This window comes from Mycteria americana, chromosome 8, assembly GCF_035582795.1.
Source record: "Mycteria americana isolate JAX WOST 10 ecotype Jacksonville Zoo and Gardens chromosome 8, USCA_MyAme_1.0, whole genome shotgun sequence".
In the NCBI taxonomy this organism is placed as follows: Eukaryota; Metazoa; Chordata; class Aves; order Ciconiiformes; family Ciconiidae; genus Mycteria; species Mycteria americana.
This window is the reverse complement of record NC_134372.1, coordinates 39225641-39245722: the sequence shown is the minus strand read 5'-3', so window position 1 is coordinate 39245722 and position 20082 is coordinate 39225641. Positions and strand designations below refer to the sequence as shown.

The 20082-nt window shown below is 44.5% G+C and overlaps 1 protein-coding gene across 1 annotated transcript in view; it reads left to right on the top strand.

The window, feature by feature from the left end:
* The window catches only part of WTIP (WT1 interacting protein), an 85531-nt gene that overhangs the window by 52037 nt on the left and 13412 nt on the right, over window positions 1-20082 (top strand). Inside the window, exon 4 of the mRNA XM_075510792.1 lies at window positions 10089-10156. Coding sequence (XP_075366907.1) covers window positions 10089-10156 — 68 coding nt within the window. The remainder of the gene's footprint in view (window positions 1-10088; window positions 10157-20082) is intronic.

Here is a 20082-nt window from a genome sequence, read left to right as displayed (position 1 = left end):
TGTTGTATTTCTGTTTTTAAATATATGCTTGGCTTATGTTTTTACAAACTCGTTTTCAACATAAGTTCTTCTGTTGGAGCTCCATGGAAATAATTTATGTCTTAACGCTGAAATTGATGGGTGGTATGGGATAGAATAAATACATAAGTGGGAGAGAAAGGAAACATCTGCCAATTTTAACTTTTGCAAATTATATGGAAGCTTGAAGGTATCTGCTAAGTTTGTAATACGGTCTGCACAGGAACGCTTTGCCTGAGTACCAGAGGTCAGAGATCTTCTTGTCCCTGCAGCATTAAGTAACCTTTCGGTTAAATAACCTGACCAAAGAGTAGGAGGAGAGGGAAAGGAAGAGAGAATTCCACACTAGAGTAAACATGGCATAGAGATTATGGATACCCTGCCAAGAAAGGTGGGGTTTCCCAGCAAGGTAACAAAAGATACTAGCTAGCTATCTACATAATCCTGCTGGAGACTGACAGTTTAAGTCATGCAGCTAGGTTGGGGCAGAAATGTACCCTCCACGTCCTCCCCACCCAGTCTTGGGCTTGCTGGCTTTGGTGGTGGCAAATGATGCAGAGTGGTCAGAGCAAGACACAGGACCTGCCTCAGTGCAGACATGCGAGGTTTCTTGGCAGCAAAGGCGTGCTTCTGGATAGAAGGGTGTTTCCTTCAGTGCGATAGCTGACATGAGGCAAAATCCTAGGGAAGATAATGAAGTTTTTCATTTTGACATCATGGCAGGTTAAGGTAAACTGCAGAGGAGAGTCTAGAGTTTACCCTGGGCTACAAACATGTCAAAATTGATAAACTGCCTTGTTTTCATCTGGATTTTACCACATGTTAGTGAGTGCATAGCAAAGACAGACTTTTTTCTGGCGAAGATAGTACCTTGGGGCAGGTCTACAGCTTGCATAAATTGTGATGAATTCAGTGATGCTGTCACAATTTACACCAGCTGCAAATTCAGCTTAGCATCGTCCTCTGTGGTGGGAGGTGTGTGGTACCAGCATGTCCATGTGGCAGGAGCTGGCACACTGCTCGGGTGCTGGAGAGGTGGCACAGAGCAGAGCAGTGCAGAGCCTGGATAACAGCCCAGAAATAGAAATGGTAATTGTATTATACAAGAGTGTACTTTTGTGAGACTCCAAGTAAGAGCTGGGCAACGGTAATCGGGAGGAAAAATAGTTAACTGCCATCTGCCTCTCCAGGACAGATCAACTTGAGATAGAGAATGAGAATGAATACTGGCTTTGTAGCCACAGCTAATTTGCACTGAAAAGCTCTTTTTTAGTGTACAAATATGAATTAGTATAGAAACTTAAACTATGGAGGAATTTTCAATTGAAATTTTTAAAATAATTTATTTTAAATGATAAATTATAATTTTAAGCAATTTTTGTGCTTTCCCTGCATCGATATTTTAAAAAAATTAATCTCCTGATCTCTTAAAAGTGTTCCTTCATATCTTGCTATATTTGCCTACCTGATGATAATATTTGATTAGAATTTGTTCACAGACTCTGAATGCTCTTTCCTGAAAGAATCTATGTAAAGGGAGAAAACAATACACATCCTGTACTCTACCTTCATAGGCCTCTAGCATACGATGCCACCTTTTGTTTGCAAGAGTTTAAATTTCAAATAAAATCCCAGCATTCTTTTGAAAAAAAGGAAAGGGCCTCTCCCCTGCTTAGATTGTCAAATCCCAGACTAGCCCGGAATTGAATAGGCCAAGTCAGTGACCTCAGGCAGAAAGAATGTTGGTTATTTACGTAGGGCTTCTGCTATTTTAGCAGCAAACCTTTTCTTCTGAAAGGACAATGTATACTGTTTTGTGTTTATGGCCAAGTAAAAAGCTTGTACATTTGAGATTTGCATCGTAATAGCCTCGTAACTCAATATACAGCATCCTCAAAAACAGCAGTGCGAGCCTCTGTTTTGTCTTAGCCAGTGCAGGTCTTTTAGAAGCTTTTACAAAAGTTTTCTGAAAAACTGTCCTAAAGATTCAGCTGCTTATATGTTTGCTTTGGTGGCTTTCTTTTCCCCCGGAGTTTTGCTTTTTTCTGAAAACTAAAATTACACGTGGTTTCTTTATGAGCTATCAGGCCAGTGCTCAAAATATTTTGATGCATCTCAAGCTAAGCTGTGCCTGCAGCTTGAAACCAGGAAAATGTGTGAGAGTGTGCGTGTAATTCACACACCGAGCATTTTTCCTGAAATAATGGAAGATCTTTACAGGCTTTCTGGCCTGGTGGATGAGCCTGCAATTCCAAATGGTTTTTAAAGTGTGCCTTTCTCAATAGATCGTAACCATGAGGAGCTATTGTGTGAGTAAAGCACACATTTAGGATCCAATCCTGCATTCCTTAAAGTCAATGGGAGTCTGAGCGTGAAAGGAATGCAGGATTGGGTCCTGAAACAGGGGAGCAAAATTGTGTGCCAGATTGCTTTGAAAAGAAGAATACAGCACATCCACAGTAGCCACTTTTTAGTGTTTCAGATTTCAAACGGCTGGAGTCTGTGAAAAGTGGCTTCTGCCAACATGCAGTATCTTCTATTCAAAGGAATTTGGCATCGATTTCCCCCCCCCCATCTTAAAAACCCTGAAAGCCCTAGAAATTCACCCCTCCTTTCACAAAGCCTGAGCAGTTGAGCATTGTGAGGAGGGGACGGGGCAGTGGCGGTGGGGGATGGAAGCTTCCCCAAGCCCAGGGGCTGGGGCTGGGGTGCAGTCCTCCTCCAGCCCTTCCTGCTGCGAAGACCCTGCGCTGCCCCGGCACCCGCCACGGGGGCTGCGGCTCGAACGCGGGACCCCATCACGAAGAGGTGGTGCTCACGTTGCTTGGTGGCTTTGTGTGAGTCCCCTGTAGGAGACGGAGGAGAAAAATTTAATTAACAGTTATTCAGGGGCTAAAGCAGCCTCCGCGCTCCCCATTCTCAAGTGAGTGGAGTGCCAGAAACACCCTGTAAAGAAAATCTCTGTGCAGATAGGCAGTCATAAGCCAGAGGGAGGGATGGAGAACTGCAGGCCCAAACTCACACGTGAGTAAAGGAGAAACAGTAACAAATGAAGAAAAAGTATTGGAAACTTTTGTTTTCTTTTGGCACATCTTTAATTCCTGGGCAGGCAAACCTGCTCTACCAAGTGAAAGTAAACATCTCCTGGGTGAAATTCTGCATCAGTTTTATCTTGAGATGACTGGGTAGAGGAGGTAGCAGAGGTGGGTTGTTATTACTTAATATTTTCAATGATTTATTCCGTGTTTGTAAAACTTGGTATTCCTCTTGAAGTTTCAGCTTCTGGAATCATCTGGTGACTTCAAGTTTAGCTTCTACTTTTCAGAAATAGTTGTCGTCCAACCTGCGGGTTTGCAGAGAACAGTTTGGATTCTGGCTGTTTCATTCGCCGTTCAGCTTTTGAGTTATTTTGGTCCCAGTTTCTCAATCATTAAAACGTGTACTTAGAGAGCACACAGGCGCTCTTCAGAGGGCAGGTCACACCTTGCACAGCAAGAAAAGCTGCAGTGTCTGTGCCAGAGTTTAGTTTAAGGCTGTGGACGGTGGTTCCCATTGTGGTGCCCTGTGCTGTCGTGACGGTGTCCGCAGGCCATACAGGAGATCACTTGGGTGCCAGCCGCCCCTGGATGGGCTCGGCGATGGGCCCCACCACAGCCCATGGGCAGCACGTGGGGTGTAAAAGTGTGTTTGGGTGCTGCTGCATTTGGGAGCGTGGGCAGCCTGTGTGGATGGGCACCACAGACCGGCTCTGAATCAGAGCAGCTCCAGACCTATGCCAGGGGCTTTTGCAAAACAAAATTACCAGGTTTGTCCTAGTAAAGTTGACGTTTCTGTTGAGCAGTGATGGAGACTGTGGCTGCAGGTGCGCAGCAGCTACACAGATACGTTTGCTCAGCCGAAGCCACCTTGTGTGTGTTTTCACTTGTACAGGGCTTTGGGGCAATACATAGGAATTTTCATTCCCTATTATGGTAGCTGGGAAATATTTGAGCAAATGTTGCATATTAATCTTCTGTGTGTGTTTACATGTTGCTTTAGTCTGAACGCTTTGAGAGACTGTCACTTAAGGTGCTAACATGAGACTGATAACGATGCTGGTGTCACATCAGTCACTGCAGAGATGGCGTCTGAAGCAGTTAACAAGCAATTAGGTCCATGTTTAACATTGCTAACTAAAACAGATAGGCACAGTTCTTCGGTCAGTCAGGCATGAAGAGCCAGGGGCTGCTATGCTGAGAAAACTCTGTGAGTTGTGGACTAAAGCTTCCAGAGTGCAGAGGTTCTCACCGAGTGTCCTGTTCAGCCTTAGAACTGACAATCTGTAAAATAAGAAGTGAGGGGAAGAAATCCCAATGAGAGAAACTGTGATCTGCTTTTTTCCTCTACAAAGAGCTGTTAAAGGAGGACACTGTGTATTTGTGTTGCTGCTGTGAGGCAAGCCAGGAGCTCATGGTGCTGCTTTCCCAGCAGCAGCAGCAGCATGTGGCCATCTCGGGGGCTTGAGCGAGCCCCCGATGCCGCGGCAGGGCAGCCGCAGCCATCCTGCCTGGTCCTGCCGCAGCCTGCACCCTGCTCGCCTGCGCGGGGGCTCCCGGGGGGGCCGAGCCCCTGTGGGAGAAGAGGCAGCAGAGCCAAGGTCTGTGCTCGTGTGTGGCCAGACCTACCCCGGCACGTCCCCAGCCAACGGGAACGGCAGGTACTTGAATAATATTCCATGGTGATAGCTTGGGCTGTTGAGGCTTTTAATTAGCTCTCCTTTAACGAATTTCTTCTCTTTAGCAGCGATACCTACAGCTGAACTCCTCAATTGCGCTCTATATGGGGAGGCTTTAATTACATTTTCTGACTAAAATACAATCCTCTTGTTCCACACAGCTGTAACATTAGAAATAACAAGGACATTATTAGTCATCTCGCACTTTGTTCCCTCTAACGCTGAAACTTTCCCGCATGAAGTTACGACAAGAGGCACATATATCATGCGAATATTACAGGAGAGATCATGATGGCAAGGAAGTATGCTGGTATTTTTTTTTTCAGCACGCTGGTAGTCTCAGGGACACACCAGGCGTTATCTGGGAGGCTAGGCTGGGGCTGCAGCATTCCCATTATGTCAGAGGGGAACTGTTTGTTTTTAAGTAGCGTCAGGCACTGAGACAATGCAGGCTTCTCACATGAACTTGCTTACACTACAATGCTAGTAAATCATGATTATTACCCAACGGTTGCGTGTTTTTAATCATCAAAGTACTTAAAATATTATAATAATGCTTGGCACTTTTCAACTTCAAAGCACGCTGCAAACAATAATTAGGTCTAATAACCATGCTGTGACAGTGAGACATTGCTATCTCTTGTCTTACAAAGGCGAGGGGGGGTGTTAGCCCCCAACGCGGTTGCATCATCCCATGTGAGACTGGAGATCTACCACTGAAGGCTGCGACTTGATAAACTCACCTCCCCATAGGCAAATATCCCACTGCCAGCAGCGGCAGGGAGGTCTTTGAAGATGCTTTCTGAGCTAGTGAGGAGAGGGCAGGACATTTTCAGTGCTCTTTTGGAGCACCTCCTCAAACCATAAAACCTGGTCTGATTCAGATGTTGTTCCATGAAGGCCTGGAGCAGCTTTTGAAACAGCGTTGGAAAAAGTTTTACCCCATCTTGGCTTCCTGGCTGGTGTGTTTTCACCACCCAGCAAAGTGTTGTGGAGACTTGGAGAGAATACTTGTGGACAGCCTGTGTCAACTGCAGGTCATTTTTCCTTTTGCAAGCCAAATCGTTGAGTTGAGTCCTTTACTAAAGCAACAGCTCTCCCGTTCCTTCCTTTTAGTTTGCAACACATAGGGGAGAAAAATTGTGCAGGAAGTAATTTCTAGACACATTTAAATACCAGAGACTTATAAACTGGTTAAAGGTGAAAACTGATGTTAAAAACCTAGAGCTGATTCTGATTTTATATATTTTTTTTTTTTAAAGTTCCAAAAGGCTGCTTTCTTTTGGATGTTTGTCATGTTGGTTGCAAACACCCGTTGTGATCATTCCTTGGGACAGAGTAATTTCTAGCTTGCATTTTATTAACTGCTAGATTATGTACATGAAACTTTGCACTCTTTGGAGCATTTGCAAGGTCTCTGCCTCCCACCTGAGGTGGTGGAACCCCCTTATCCTGGCGCTCGCTACCCCTCAAATGTGTAGGTGTCAGTCAAGAAATGTAAGTTCTTTGCAACAAGCATTTGTTGTCACCGTGAGTGCGTAAGCTTCGTTTTCTACAGTAAAACAAGGCTCTAAAGAGCACTCGGGGAAAAAGGGGCTTCCCTATAAAAGCTAGTGTTACATGCCTGTGTGCGGGCTGCAGGCTGGGTGGCTTCTCCCCCGTCCCATGGTCCCCCCGCGCATTCCTGGCCGACCTGCTGCTCTTCTGGTCGGTGTGAAACAGAGCCTCTTCCTCGCTACTGTTGAAAACTGGTCTGACAGGGCAGACGTGCCAAGGTGGGTATCCAGCAGAAGGAGGAAAGAAGCACAGTGTTTGTGAAACCCCATACTTGTGAACTCTGTGCTAGGCTGCTCATTATAACTGCTCATTATTATTATAATGAGCTATTGGCAAGTTGCATCAAGTTTTGTCAGAAACTCTTGACTTTTTTGTTTCAATATTATGAAAGTAAATAGTAACCCGGGCTTGGCTATACTCAGTCATTCAAAGGAAAGCCAAGCAGCAGGTTCTGTGTACCAGTGGGCAGGATGATATTACCTTGTCTAGCTGGCCAGGCGTTTGACTCATCTGGCTAAAGCAACATCAGGTTTGGGGGATTTTTTGGGTTTTTTTTTTTTTTTTTTTTTTTTTTTTTTTAACTTGTAATCTCTGTCTGATTGACAATAATAGGTTACGGCTACACAGAACAGGCCGGTGCTGTGCAGGACACTGAGTTACTCCGGGACCTTGGGAGGTGAAACAGCCTTGTCCAGTACACTGAGCTCAGGCGGGTACCCTGACTTGAGGCCTTGCACCCGCCCTGCTGCACGGCTGCCCTGGGGCTGGGAGGTACCAACGCTGCATCGCCTTGGGCTTTGTGTCTCCCTGGCTGCAACTGCCAGCGCTTTCCTCTTGGTTGCAGTTTTCACATGATGCCCAGGCACTCGCAGAGTTTGGTGTTAGACCATGTTCAATGCTGTCACTTAGCAAACTCTTCTGGAGGGCAAATGGAACATATGTTTTTGCCTTTATTTCTAAAATGCAGTATGTAGAAGCCAATATAGTGCTGCCATGGCTATTTGTGTGATAACTTGCTGCTTCTTGTTTATGAGATAATTATTGTACGATCCCTGAATGAAATTCCTCTAAGGTAAAAGGCCTATCTTATTAATTATTGCTAATAATAGTAATTATCATGTGAGCAAACTGCTTTGCCTGCTTTATGAGTTTAGGCAAGTCAGTTCCCTAATAGGTGGCTTGTTTTTTTCAGCTTACAGCTGAATGGGGAAAATGATATTATTCCTCAGTTTTGAAAGGTGTTGCTCTGCAAGTGCTGTGTAAAACAGATATGTTTTTACCGCGTCAGCTGTGTGGAAGGGGGGCTTGCTGTCTGTGCTGGGCAGGCGCGGGGGGCCTGCAGAGCGGCGTGTGAGCAGGGGCTCACAAGTTGTGCGGTGGCTGAGATGGAGGCTCGCAGCTTTGCTGCGCTGGGGTGAGGTGAGGTTGTTTCATGTTGCCGGGCAATCAGCTGCCAAATGCATCTGATAATACAAGTGTCTTTGAGAGCCAGGCCAAAACATCAGTTTTGGCTTGTTTGCTTTGGGTCGTAGGCTTCCCACTCCTTCCCAACCTGGGAACGTTCTGACCCCACTGGCTTCTGCCAGCGATGCTGTGCTAGGGAAACAACAGGAGCAGAATTTGGGCCATTTCTATCAACCTGAGTACTGGAGGCTCTGCACACTGGGATACGGGTTCTCATCCACCTTCTGCAGTGCCTCGGGAGATGCTGACACCTCCCCGAATTAGGGCATTCCTTTTCTGCGGAGATCCTTCCAGCAACGGAGTTCAGGATTTGTCCCTAGTTATCTCTGCTGCTGCTAACCATGATGGGTGTGTATTGAGGGTGATGGCCAGTGCTTCTCCACCTGAAACAAATGCACCGGGGTGTGTGTGAGCAAGGTGGAAGTGCTGCATCAGCATGTCCAAGGCAAGTCCCTGTTCTGGGTGCAGCCACTTTATTTCTACCATCTAACGACAAGGTGTGTATTAAGGCTGGGTCTGGCAGAGCCAACATGGCCTTTAAAAAGCCATTCTCTCCTCTTTCCTTTTCTTCTCTCCCTTCCATTTACCTTTCCTTTACCTTTCACTGGAGAGGTTTAAAAACGGCTTGGATAAGCAGGAGGAAAGATCTAGAGGTAGTTGCTCCTGCATCAGTCAAGAGAGGCTCTGTGACCCCCTGATTGCTGTCCCAGCCCCATGCCTTGTTTCGGTGATGTGTAGGTTTTTACCAGTTTTACCTAAGAGTCCCAGAGGAGATGGGACAGTCTCCGTGCATTGCCCATGTCACCAGGCTTCTGGTCCCCACCAGAGCTACCAGGCAGCTAGAAAGACAAACAAGAGCTGACTCCACCTACCAGCAGTATGGAGACAGCAGCCCGTGAGATCGACAGCCCAAGAATGTGCACACAAAAGAAGCATTTCCCTCGGCCACGACAGTAAAACCACCAGACAACCACATGCAGCATGTGATTTCCCAAAAGCATCAGCCCAGATCCCAACTTCTTTGTGCCACACACTGTTTCCCAGGATCAGATCACAGTGGCAACATGTAAAAAGCACTTTCAAGCACTGAAAATTAATCATATTTTCCTCAGCATTGTTTATGGAAACCGTGGAGAGCACTCCTGCCCCTCTGTGCTTGGCCAGCTGGCTCAGCTCGCTGGCCCTCAGAGTCAAACCCTCCGCAAAGAGCAGCAGTGTTTGTGGTGGAGCTGCTACTCTGCCTCGGTAGGAGATGTCCAGGCTTATTCTGTGGAGTAAAAGCTTTGGCAGTGATCTGGGAGGGGTCGTCTGTTGACCTGTAAATACAGAGCCTCTTGCCCTCTTCCTTGCTCTGTGTCACTGCTAATGGCAGCTGGTAGGCACCGAGCCATCTGCTTGCCAAGGCTGCAAATGGCTTGTGAGAGCTCCCAAATGTTTGGGAGCTTTGGCCAGTGGGACCCTGGCACAGAGTGGAAATAAGGTGAGTCAGGATGAGTGCCGTTTCCTTTCTCCCTCTCTGGTTTTACACTGATAAAATGGTGTTGCTTTCAATGGAGCAGCTCTGGTGTAAGACAGATCTGATCTGCTGTATCTAAAAACTGGTTGGGCTCGGTGGTTTCTGAATTCCTGGTTTCGATCCTTTTTCTTGGGACTCTTTGGAGTCTGTTGTGCATTTCTTAGCTGTAAAGGGAGCCATCAGTTAACAATGATCACAGGCTTTGTCAATAGAGTTCCACAAGCACCAATGAAATGGCAAATGTTCAAACTTGAAAATGAAATACCTTGTTTTCACTGAGATTTTCTGCCCTTCCCTCTGTCATGTGTGCCTTTACTGCTTTAGTATCACAGGGAGCTGTGGGTGTAGCTGCTGTGGCATTGATTAATGTATTAATATTTTTAAAGGTGACAGGAACATCCATATGCAGTATCCCTTGTTTGGTCCTTCAGAGACAAACACATCGCTGATGTTGATTGCAGTGGATGTATGCCTGCTGTTATTTCACCTGCTAAGAAAATTGTCTCAATTTACAAATGAGCCTTTCCCCCCAGGATAATCATTTTTTGGTTTAGATTTCAAATTTTCCAGGAACTGGTATCAGCTGGGTTCCATAACCTGCACTTAGAAGTAACACCTAGTCGATAAGGAATTTGTTAAGGCAGGATGGAGCTGAGAGCCTGACGCTCACCCACGTCTCTGGATGGAGCCTCCGGGGAGGAGAGGGGCCAGGAACTGGCCGTGCAGGCAGGCGCAGCAGGGTGTGCTTTTCACTTTGCATCCTGAATGACTGTGTTTGGGGATGGAGCACAAAATTCTGACAGTGCCGTATTTTAACAGGGAGAAGACTACGAGGAAAAGCGTTCTACAACGTCAATGGCAAGGTGTACTGTGAAGAAGACTTCCTAGTAAGTAAGATTTCAGGCATTTTTTTATTGGTTTTAAACCAAATTGTTCTTTTATATTGGTTTGTTTGCTTTGAGAGAGGGTTTAGTCATTTGGGGCCTCCTGCCAGTGCTGGAATTGGGAAGCATTTACCACTAACTCCATAAAGGAAGGATCAGGCCCTGGGTTTGAAGTGGTGGCTATGAAACCAAGTACATAACTGTCCATAAGCCATCACAAAGTGTAAATTATGAGAAAAAACACTGGAGCTGCTCGAGCTTGGGACTTGAATTGCAGCCACAAAGCCTCGCCTGCCAAGCTAGAGCTCAAAGTCAAACATCTGGGGAATACCAATCATAACAAGAGCGGAGACGTTTTTGACTGGAGCACGTCATCGCTGTGTACAATGTTGCTTTGTTGCAGGCTCAGTTTTAATCACTGCTCTGCTCGGAGTGATGTGGAGCTGCATTGTGATTAGCTAAAAACTGTTAGCCACGGAGGAGCAACTAATTTTCTCTCCATGCGCCCAGAGCTTTTATAAACGCTTTACTTTAATAGAGAATGAGTCATGAAGAGAAAAATGAAGCTTGTTGCTGAGCTGTGTTGTACCAAAAATAAAATATTTGTGCAATTAAGGGTGAGGATTGTGCAGTACACAGAGCATGGTTTGATAAGTGGCAGACCATTTATAATTAAGATTAAGAGGACGGCATGGTTGGGAATTGAAATTAGAGAGGAATTGTATATTTTAGCTTAGAAGGTGATGAATTGGTGAATCAGTATGTTGAATTTATACCACCTTTATTTATTGAAATACCAGTCATATAGAAGCTTGGGTCTTCAGAACGACTTTCCATTTCTAATGAATATATGGCCATGCTTTTTGCAAAGGAATTATTCAAAGTATATCTCACAACAAAAATGTTACTGGCAGGTCAGAGTGCACAAATGCATTTCTCATCAATGCAATCCATAAAAATAATGGAAATTCCTAAAATATAAGCCATATTTGCCTTCATGTGTTACACCTTTACCCTCAGCCTACCACAGCTGGAGCCTGTTGAAAAGAACAAGTTGTATTTTGTGCAGAAAATAAGTTTCTTGTTATAATTGGAATGTGTTTCTGTTTTGCTTGCATTTTAGGGAGAAAATTATTTTTTCTCCCTTGCTTTTTTCAGCTCTTTCTTTCCTGTGCTTCTGCAGAAGCACAGGGAGAGGGAGAAGAGGTGGAGTGTGAGATGGAAGGGCTCAAACCTTTGAGATTTTTATTTTGAACTGTGTTGGAATGTACTTTCCCCATGATCAGAACCTTTCATCCAGACTTAATGACACAATTGTTGTTATTAGCTTGTAATTTCAGCCTAAGCATGAGAATTTTAAATCTAAAAATCTCAGTCTTTTGGAGAACATTCAGTTTTCAAGGGGTGGCGGGGAAACCTCTTTAGTTCTTAGACATGTTCTGTAGTAGGCTTCTGAAGGGAGATACTTGCAGTGGTTTTCCCAAGAAAACTGAGGTTAAGGACCTGATAGGAGTAAACTTTCTGCAAGTTAGGGAACTGTTGGGACATATAAGGCACAGATTTAAAAGCCCAAACCTCCCACAGGTGTGTCTTAGCAGATTCCCATTAGCACAGAGGGGTGGGAGAGAAGCAGACCAAGGGACTCACTGCTACGTAAGTCAGCAAAAGAAATGAAATTCTGATGTTGTGCCTGCCTGTGTTAAGCCAGCTGCTTCTCAGAAAGTGATTTCATCTTCTCTCAGCTTCCCCTGAGCAAACGTCATAGCAAGAATACTGGGAATTGTCTTGTTTCCCTAATAAAATAAAACAACTTTGCCTATTTTAGAGTTCTGTGGACAGAGAAAGCTCAAAGCTTTTCTCAGAGTCAGAGGAAAAGGCTGCAAAGTAGCAATTAAAAAGGAAATTATTTTAACTACTTTATATTCCCAGGTCTTGCTTCTAACCACTTGGAAACCCCAATCCTCTCTAAAAAGAGGTGTTCTCAGTCCAAAGCAGAGAGCCAAATGCTTTTTCTGTATAACAGGATTTCAGTATCTACCATAACTCCAAATCTTAGTGCAGCTTTATATAGGGATTCCCTGCTGACAGTATGGTAGTGGGATGTTAGGGAAGGTAAAGACTGGGGGGGTGGAGGGGGGTATTAAAAAAAAAAAAAAAAAAATTGCTGGCACGTGAGTTAGGTACTCTGTCCTCTGACCACTACCATGCAAGCTTTGCAGGCCAAGGAGAGAGTGCCAGCAGAGCTATAGGAGCTGCTTTGCATTATAACAGTCTGAGGAGTTGTCCCATAGCCCTGAATCTAGAGGTCTTCCACAGAGACGTGCCTCCTCCCTCTCTGCAAGCCTCTGCCCTGCCCGATAGCAGCCATGTGAGTACACGCTCGTACCTTTGACAGTTCTTGCAGTGGGAGACTTGCCTCTTAGCTCGTTGCAGCCTCTTTCTGGCCAGTAAATGCAGTCAGAAGCAGAGTGGATCACATTCTGGTCTCATTCTTAGGTAAGAGCATAAGAAAAAGATTGTTTTAATTTGGGGAGGTAAACAGAGGCAGTCTACCTACGTTGTAATTGTATTCCTGCTAAGAAAATATTGTCTCCCGTTGGTGTCCTTGCGTTTGCCTGGGAACTGATCAGGAGAATCAGATACTCCTACAGGTATGGGAACCTGGTCACAGCTCCGTGGAGTTGCAACCCCGCAGCTTGTGACCAGGTTATTTCAAGGATGACACAAACATAACAGGAATTAGAAAGCAGAGCAGCTTCAGAAAATTTGGGCAGGAGGTACAATGTGCTGTCACGCTGGGGTCATTGGTGAAATCCATGTAGTAACAACTGAATTGGAGGGGCCTGTGTGTACATGGTTAGGCTTGCAACAGCAGGCTGTTCTTTCCATGGATTCCCAGGGAGGGATGTGAGGAGTCAATGTGTCATTGCTCACAGCCCTGCCAAAGCAGCAGTGGTCTGAATGAGCCCCTCCTTTGCCCTCCCAGCAAGAGGCATGCTGATGGGAAGCAGCTGACTTGCAAATGTAGTGCAAATGGGGAGCAGGGGTGGTAGTGGGCTGAAGCCTCCCTGCTACCTGGAGGAGAGCCCCTCCCCTTCCCACCCTCAACAGACAGCACAGGGCAGAGCTGAGGGCTGTATTTCTTGTGGAGCTCTGTCCATCCCCACTGCTACCTCTGTGTATCCCATTAATTTGCTGCAGGTGCTTCTTCCCCATCATCCCTGGCATCATACTGGGGATGTTCTGCAGGCCAGTCCAGGCAAGACACAGGGACTGCAGTAAATAGCACATGAACAACAATGGGCAGAAAAGCTGAACTGGTTCTTGCTGTGAACCAGTCAGTCAATGTAGGAAGTTTTAGGGAAGAATGGATATTATTTATGGGTTTCTTCTTATTGTAACTGTTGGAAATGTTTAACATCCTATAGATGTCAGTATTTTAATTCTCCTGCAATATTGCTGTTTTCTGTGTCAGAACGGCTCCTGCTGGAGAAGAGTCTCCAGAGCTGTAGTTGATGGCTCATCTGCGATACCTGGTTCTTTAACTCCCACTCACTCAAGACAGATCAGCTCTTTCTCTCTATCAAAGGTGATACATGGAATTCATGGCAATATTATGTATGGTCCTTGAAGCCAAGACCTTGAGAAAAGTCATTATCTGATCCTTAGAAATGTTTGACACCTGTTGTAAGAGCAGGGCTCGCCTTCCTTGGCTACACTGTCCCTTTTGAGGTTCAGCACAGTGCTGGTGCCAGCCGCTCCGCGGTATGTCTTGTCCACCCCAGAGGCAGTTGCACTTTAACGGTGAAATGCTGTGTGGGTCACATTTTTTAAGAGAGCTCAGTTGTCACTTAAAGCGTAGCGAGTGCCAGGGAGCTTTGGCTACCAAGTTGTTTCAAAAAAATCGGTCCGTAAAAGTGTGACATGAGGTGCTGCTAGCGTCAACCATTTAAAATCTGGCCCTTTCTTTGAAAAGTGCTTTTGATTTCTGGACAAAAGGTGTTAAGAGAAATATAGATACTATCATTCATTATGAGCAATTTCCACTGCGCAGCCATAAAGCTATCCAAAGCTCAGATACACCCATCAAAACCTTTGGCAATAGCCGCGAGGTACATTCTTCTAGCAAATAGTTTTCCCACATGTTTGCTCTTACTGAGGGCACAGATTATCTTTCTCTGAATCAGGCGACTCATTTTCTCATTCTTTCCAGGGAAGAAGTGCTAGAAGTATTTAGACCCACTTGTGGAGTTGTAGATGGGGAAGGGATGCCACATGCCACAGTCATCCTTGTGAGAACGGTGCTGGCCTTCTGTGTGTGGGGTTGCAAATCAATGTGTGAGGGCTGGTAAACCTGGAGGACATGGCATACCTCTTCCTTCTTTGTTTATTTTTGTCAGCCTCCTGCTTCCAGCCCTGATTAGCTGCAAATTCTCTCAGTGCTTAAACCCAAGCCATATTGGCTAAATGTAGTAAATCAATCAGATTTAAAAAAATATATATATTTCCACATATAATTCCACTTCTGCCTAAGCATGGCGTAGAGATTGGCTAATCTACGCAATTTCCAGTAGGAGCACTTTGGTAGCAATATTGCATGTTACTGAGTGTAAGGAGTAAAAAGAGCAAAACCAAACCCCCAAACTTTTCCTTGCTTTGCTTTAGCTCCAGGGAAGATCCAGTTACTCTTTTTCATGCCACCTTAAGGTAGCAAGTCCAGCAATAGCCAAGTCTTGCCTCAGCCCTGTTAGGATAGTTATTTCATGAAAGGAAATAAAACAAATGACAGTTTAATCCTTCCCTGAAAGCTCTTAGGACACAGATGGCTAACTAGCCATAACAGGGACACTGTTCCTGGTGAAGTGAACAAAAAATAAATGCCTTACTGTATAATAAATAATCCCAGTCAGATGTTCTTGCTCCATTTTGTTGATAAATTGCTGCATAATCATGGGTGAAGGAAAAATAGCTCAGTAATTTTAATTTGTCTTTTCTTTTCAATGCTTAAATATCATGGAAGAAATTTAAAAGAATTTACTGGGGTTTTTTGGCAAAAAAGACTTCAAAAATGTCACCAAAGCAGCCTGAATCTTAGATCTATTATCTTTCTTTTTTCTTTTTTTTTTTCTTTTTTCTTTTTGATAGTCTTTTCCTTTTTCTCTTGAGGTAATGAACATTATTGAGTGGGGGTCCAGTAGAGGTTAAGGAAGGAGAGAATTTCCCTCCAGGGAGAAGATGAGAGGGAAAATGAACCTCATGACAGATGTTAGTTACATTGCTTAATGCACTACTGGAAGACACTCAGATGCTCTGGAAATAACCTATTACAGACACCACAAGCTGCAGTGCATAGCACTAAGGTCATCCAAAACTTCCCCTTTTAAGATTATCTCTTTCACTGTCTTATAACTTTGCCAAATTTAATCATTTAGGCTGAACTTCTTCACGCCAGGTTTTTGCTTCTGGCTAACTTTGCTGTCATTAGTTGTTGAAAGTTTCATCTAAAGCTGTTCATCCATTTCAGTGAGTAAGACTGGAGGAAGATCTGTCACTTTGCCCATAAATCCTCAAAGAGAAAGACTCTAAAAACTTTGTTTTGCACATGCCAACCATAAGGAGAGACTTAGCACATTGCAAGCCTCCAGGAGGCCTTTGGGTGTCCCCTTTCTGCCCTTCCCAGCCCAGAGGGTGGCCAGTCCCTGTGATGGTTGTGTGCTGGTGCCTCTGCAGCTCCCTGCCCTGGCCTCGTTCCCTCCTGCTGGGGAGAGGCAAGGGCTGAGGCTGTGGCAGAAGGAGGGCAAGCAGCCCACAGCCCCAACAGAGCTGTGCCTTGCAGCCCTGCAGGCTGCCTCTCAAGTCTTCCTTCTCCTCTCCATCCATTCTGCTGGGGTTTCTGATCCTTCTCTCCCCTACACCAGCAACTGGTACCTGCTCAGGACACTCTCCTTGCTACAGTGGTAGCCTCTTTGCTCTGCAGCTGGCCACTGCAATGCAGAAGTTGGCTACAGAGAACATACAGGGCCTTGTCTCATATCCACAACTGTAAAACTCTCAATGATTTTAAAAATGCGAAAGGATCAGGGTGTGCAAGACTGGTAGGGAGGTGACAAATGGAAATGATCAGCTTTTCGTGGGGGAAAGGGATAGGACATCAATAGAGGACTAGCTGGGTGATCGGCAGTTCATGAGAGCAGGGCTTGCACCTTCATCTCCTGTAGCACCAAACACAAGGCCCTTTACCCGAATTTGGGCCCCTGGGCATGGCTGCAATGTAAATATTAATGCTAACGAGGCTATTCTCGGTTTGTGCACATGCTGTTTTCCAAGCCTGGCAGTGTGGGAAATGGCCTGTCCCACTTGCTGGGGCCCTAGGAAGATAGTTTTTATTTAGTGTAATGGAAGCTGGTGTCAGCTGGAGTCAGAGGTTTGATTTTCCATCTCAGCAAGTATAAATGTTTGGAGATTCCCCCTTGGGAGGTGAGCACTGGGACTAGTGCATTAGCCAGAGAGCCCATTGCTGCTAAGCAAGATTCTCTCAGAAGAAATAGACTCATTTGAAAAGGTAAATTATTACAGTTGCAGCTTGTGTCCATTTCTTATCTAATGGGAATAACAGAGCAAATGGAGTTCTAGATAACTGTGAGGATGTTGTATTTAGGAGACGTGCTATTAAAATGCATGTTCCAGCCAGAGAACAGACAGACATGGGTGTTTATTGATATGTTTAACGGAATGATGGAATCAAAGCTTGGAAAGGGATTTGATGCAATATTCCTGACATACAGAAGTGCAAGGAAGTGTGTGAGCGTTTTGAAGGCGCTGACGGCTCTAGGTTGGGACAGGAGGTGGTTTCAAGTTCCAGAGGCATCATGAATGCCGAGCGTTGCCGTGCTCCCAAATACCATCACTGAAAACAAAGGCAAACAGATTATAGCATGTTACTGTAATTGGTGCATGAGGGAGTGAAGTTCATGTTGTTACTTGTGTGTGTCTTGCTCCAGCCCCTCCCTGCCAAAAAAATTGTAATACTTTCCTTCCTTAGTTTTTCCTAAGTTTGTAGTATGCCAGTGGTACGGGTTTTATTTTATAAATGAATTTGACAGTAATGATGATTGAGATATTCTGAATTGAAGTGTTGCATCAAACCTACAGATGGACTTAAAATTCAAATTTCAAAATATTTAGGGATAGTCAAGTATCGATTGGCCTTTGCACTTTGGACTGGAATAAGAGTCAGCATGAAGAGTGGGTAGAGCTGGCAGTTTGGGTTCACCTCATTGCAACACAATACTGTAGGGCTGTATCCCGTATCAAGAAGTTACAAGTCTATTGAAGCTGGTGGCAGAAGTCCCACTGACTTTGGCGGGGGGGTGGGGGGGGGTGTCTGGATTTTCTCCCAGGAATTCATCCCAGAGGACAAATTTTTAAAGCTAGGGCCCATATAAAAATGTTGGCACCAAGGCTGAGAAACTAAGGGTGAATGCTGCAAACACTGCATGGCATGGCCAACTGCAGGTCTGCTAATTGAAGAAAATTGGTGTTTTGAAATAGGAGACCAACTGGAGTCCAGAAAAATCTCTCAGGTTTATAAAAGAGCAATACACAGGCAGTACCTAGACCCAGGTGATAACGTAGATAAACATAGTGTGATGAAATGTCAATTTGTGAGTCAGGTCTGTATTCACTAAAAGGATGCTCAGCATTTCCTGAACTGGGTTACAGATTGTTAAATGGGTCACTGGAATCATTCTCTGGGCCGTGACAAAATGGACAAGGAAAGACGAAGGTGGGGGGGGGGGGGTTCTGAGATGTATCACTATGGACTAGCTTTTGCAACTATCCCGTACTTCACATTTGCTAGTGGAATGTTTTGAAGAGTGTGTTACAAAGTCATTGGTTTCATGCCAGATACTCCCCTATTTCCTCTTGAGGTGGTGATCCAAAAAGTCAGATTATCCCATTTTTCTTAATATTACATTGAAAAGTAAATTACAATAACTGAAGCACACTTAAAAGAACTAGAGCTCTTTCTAATTACGTGTAACTCCTGCCAAACACTTGTAAGCAGACAGTGTTAATTTTTTTATATGGGAGAGTTAGGAAAAAATATGTGAGAAAGTGGTATGTTTCCACTTCTGTAGTAAACGTTGGTATTAGTTGCTGTTATGTTTTGAATTGCAATCTTTCAACAACTGTTTTGAATAAAATCCAGATTTTTTTTTTTCCAGGAAGCTATGTTCTAATGTAGACAATTTCTTTCACAGTATACATAATAGATGGTAGCAGTGACAATAAATAACCCACAGCAAGAGTATAGCGCTGTGCAATATAAAGTGCTGTACAATGTGAATCAAATTAATAGATTTTGGGCCGTATGATATGATGCAGAGTTAAAGTTGTTGCTTTAGGCTTTTTTCTTGATCATTGTCACTGCAAAGCTTCCACAGGAGTTTGTTTAAGGACAATCTAGGTAAGAAAATCATTATTGGCTCTTAATTAATCAGACAGAAAGTAGCCTTGGTGAGTGCTCACACATGGGTCTCTGTAGGCTCTCTAGGAAGTAAATGGCTATTCCCTTCTCAGAGGCTATAAAATGCCTGACTGCTAAGGCAAAGTTGGCTACCAGCTGAATTCCTGATTTTTGGCAGAGTTTTGTGCATGGCCAGGCCAACTGTTATCTCTGTGCAGAACATGAAGTCCCTCCTTGCCCTACCCATGTCCTTCAAACATAACGAAGTGGAAACGCAGAAGCAAGAAGAAAAGCTGCTGCGGTAGCGTTTCCTTGCTGGCAGCAAGACAGGGTGAACCAACAGGATGTATGAAAGGGTTTCAGCGAGACGAAGAGTAAAGTTCTGGACTATTTTCCCTTAGTTTAATCTCTGCCACCTGCCATGAGGCTCCTGTATCTTTGAGCCTGAGAAGGCCCCATTTTGTTCAGTTCAGTTTAATCGCTGCATTTAAATATGTGTGTTAAAAAAAAAAAAAAAAAAAAAACCAAAACAAAAAAAAAACCCACAACAACAACAAAACCCCATCTGCATGAAACCAAATTTGATATTCTCTCCCTCTCCTAACGTGATCCCATGAATTTCTTGCATTGTTGTGTCCCATGTACTAAGGGTCCCATGCAGAGAGCAAACAATAAAGCAGCGAGAAGACAGATGCTCTGCTAATGGGAAACCAAGGAGAAGAGAGTCTGTGAGGGATTACAGGCAGCCTGGGGTTGGAATACATTATTAGCATAGCACCCAATTCAGAAATTAGTTTTCAGAATTAAATGCCTGAAGCATTTTGGCAAAAACTTGATCATCCCTCTCAAAAGCCCTTAAAGCATAAAAGAGTAGGAATCTCAAGTCTAGGCTGAGCAATCACACTTGGTGACTTTGCAGTGCTGTAACAGTGAATTGTAGTTTTTACGGCTTCATACCATTACCCGGGCAGCAACTGCCACACCTACTGAAATGTAACCCACTCGATCTGCTTGCACAAACCTTTAGCAGGTTTTGAACATCCTCATCAAAGAAGAAAATGGGCCTGAATGAGATTCCAGGGTCTGTTTCCAGGAGGAAGGTTTTGTTTTGTTGAGTGCATAACAGCAGGGAAGCGCATCAGCCTCTCCTTGGGCACGGTTAGGCATGCGAAGGAGAAGAAGCGACATGTCTTTTCAAAGATCTGACATTGCCTAAGGTAGAAACTTTGGGTCCTGAAGCCTTTTTCAGGCATGCTATTTTCTGAATGTTTTTGCTTTTGAAAAATCATTATGAGAACATCAAACTTTAAAAGACCCTGGGTAGACAACCAAGATTGGTTACAGGACTGAGGGCAAACAGGAGAAATTGTTTCTCATAGTACTTGGTGGGATTATCCTCCATGCATAATTGTTCATTATATGCTCAAAATTCATTGTTAATTTCTTTTGGATATATTGC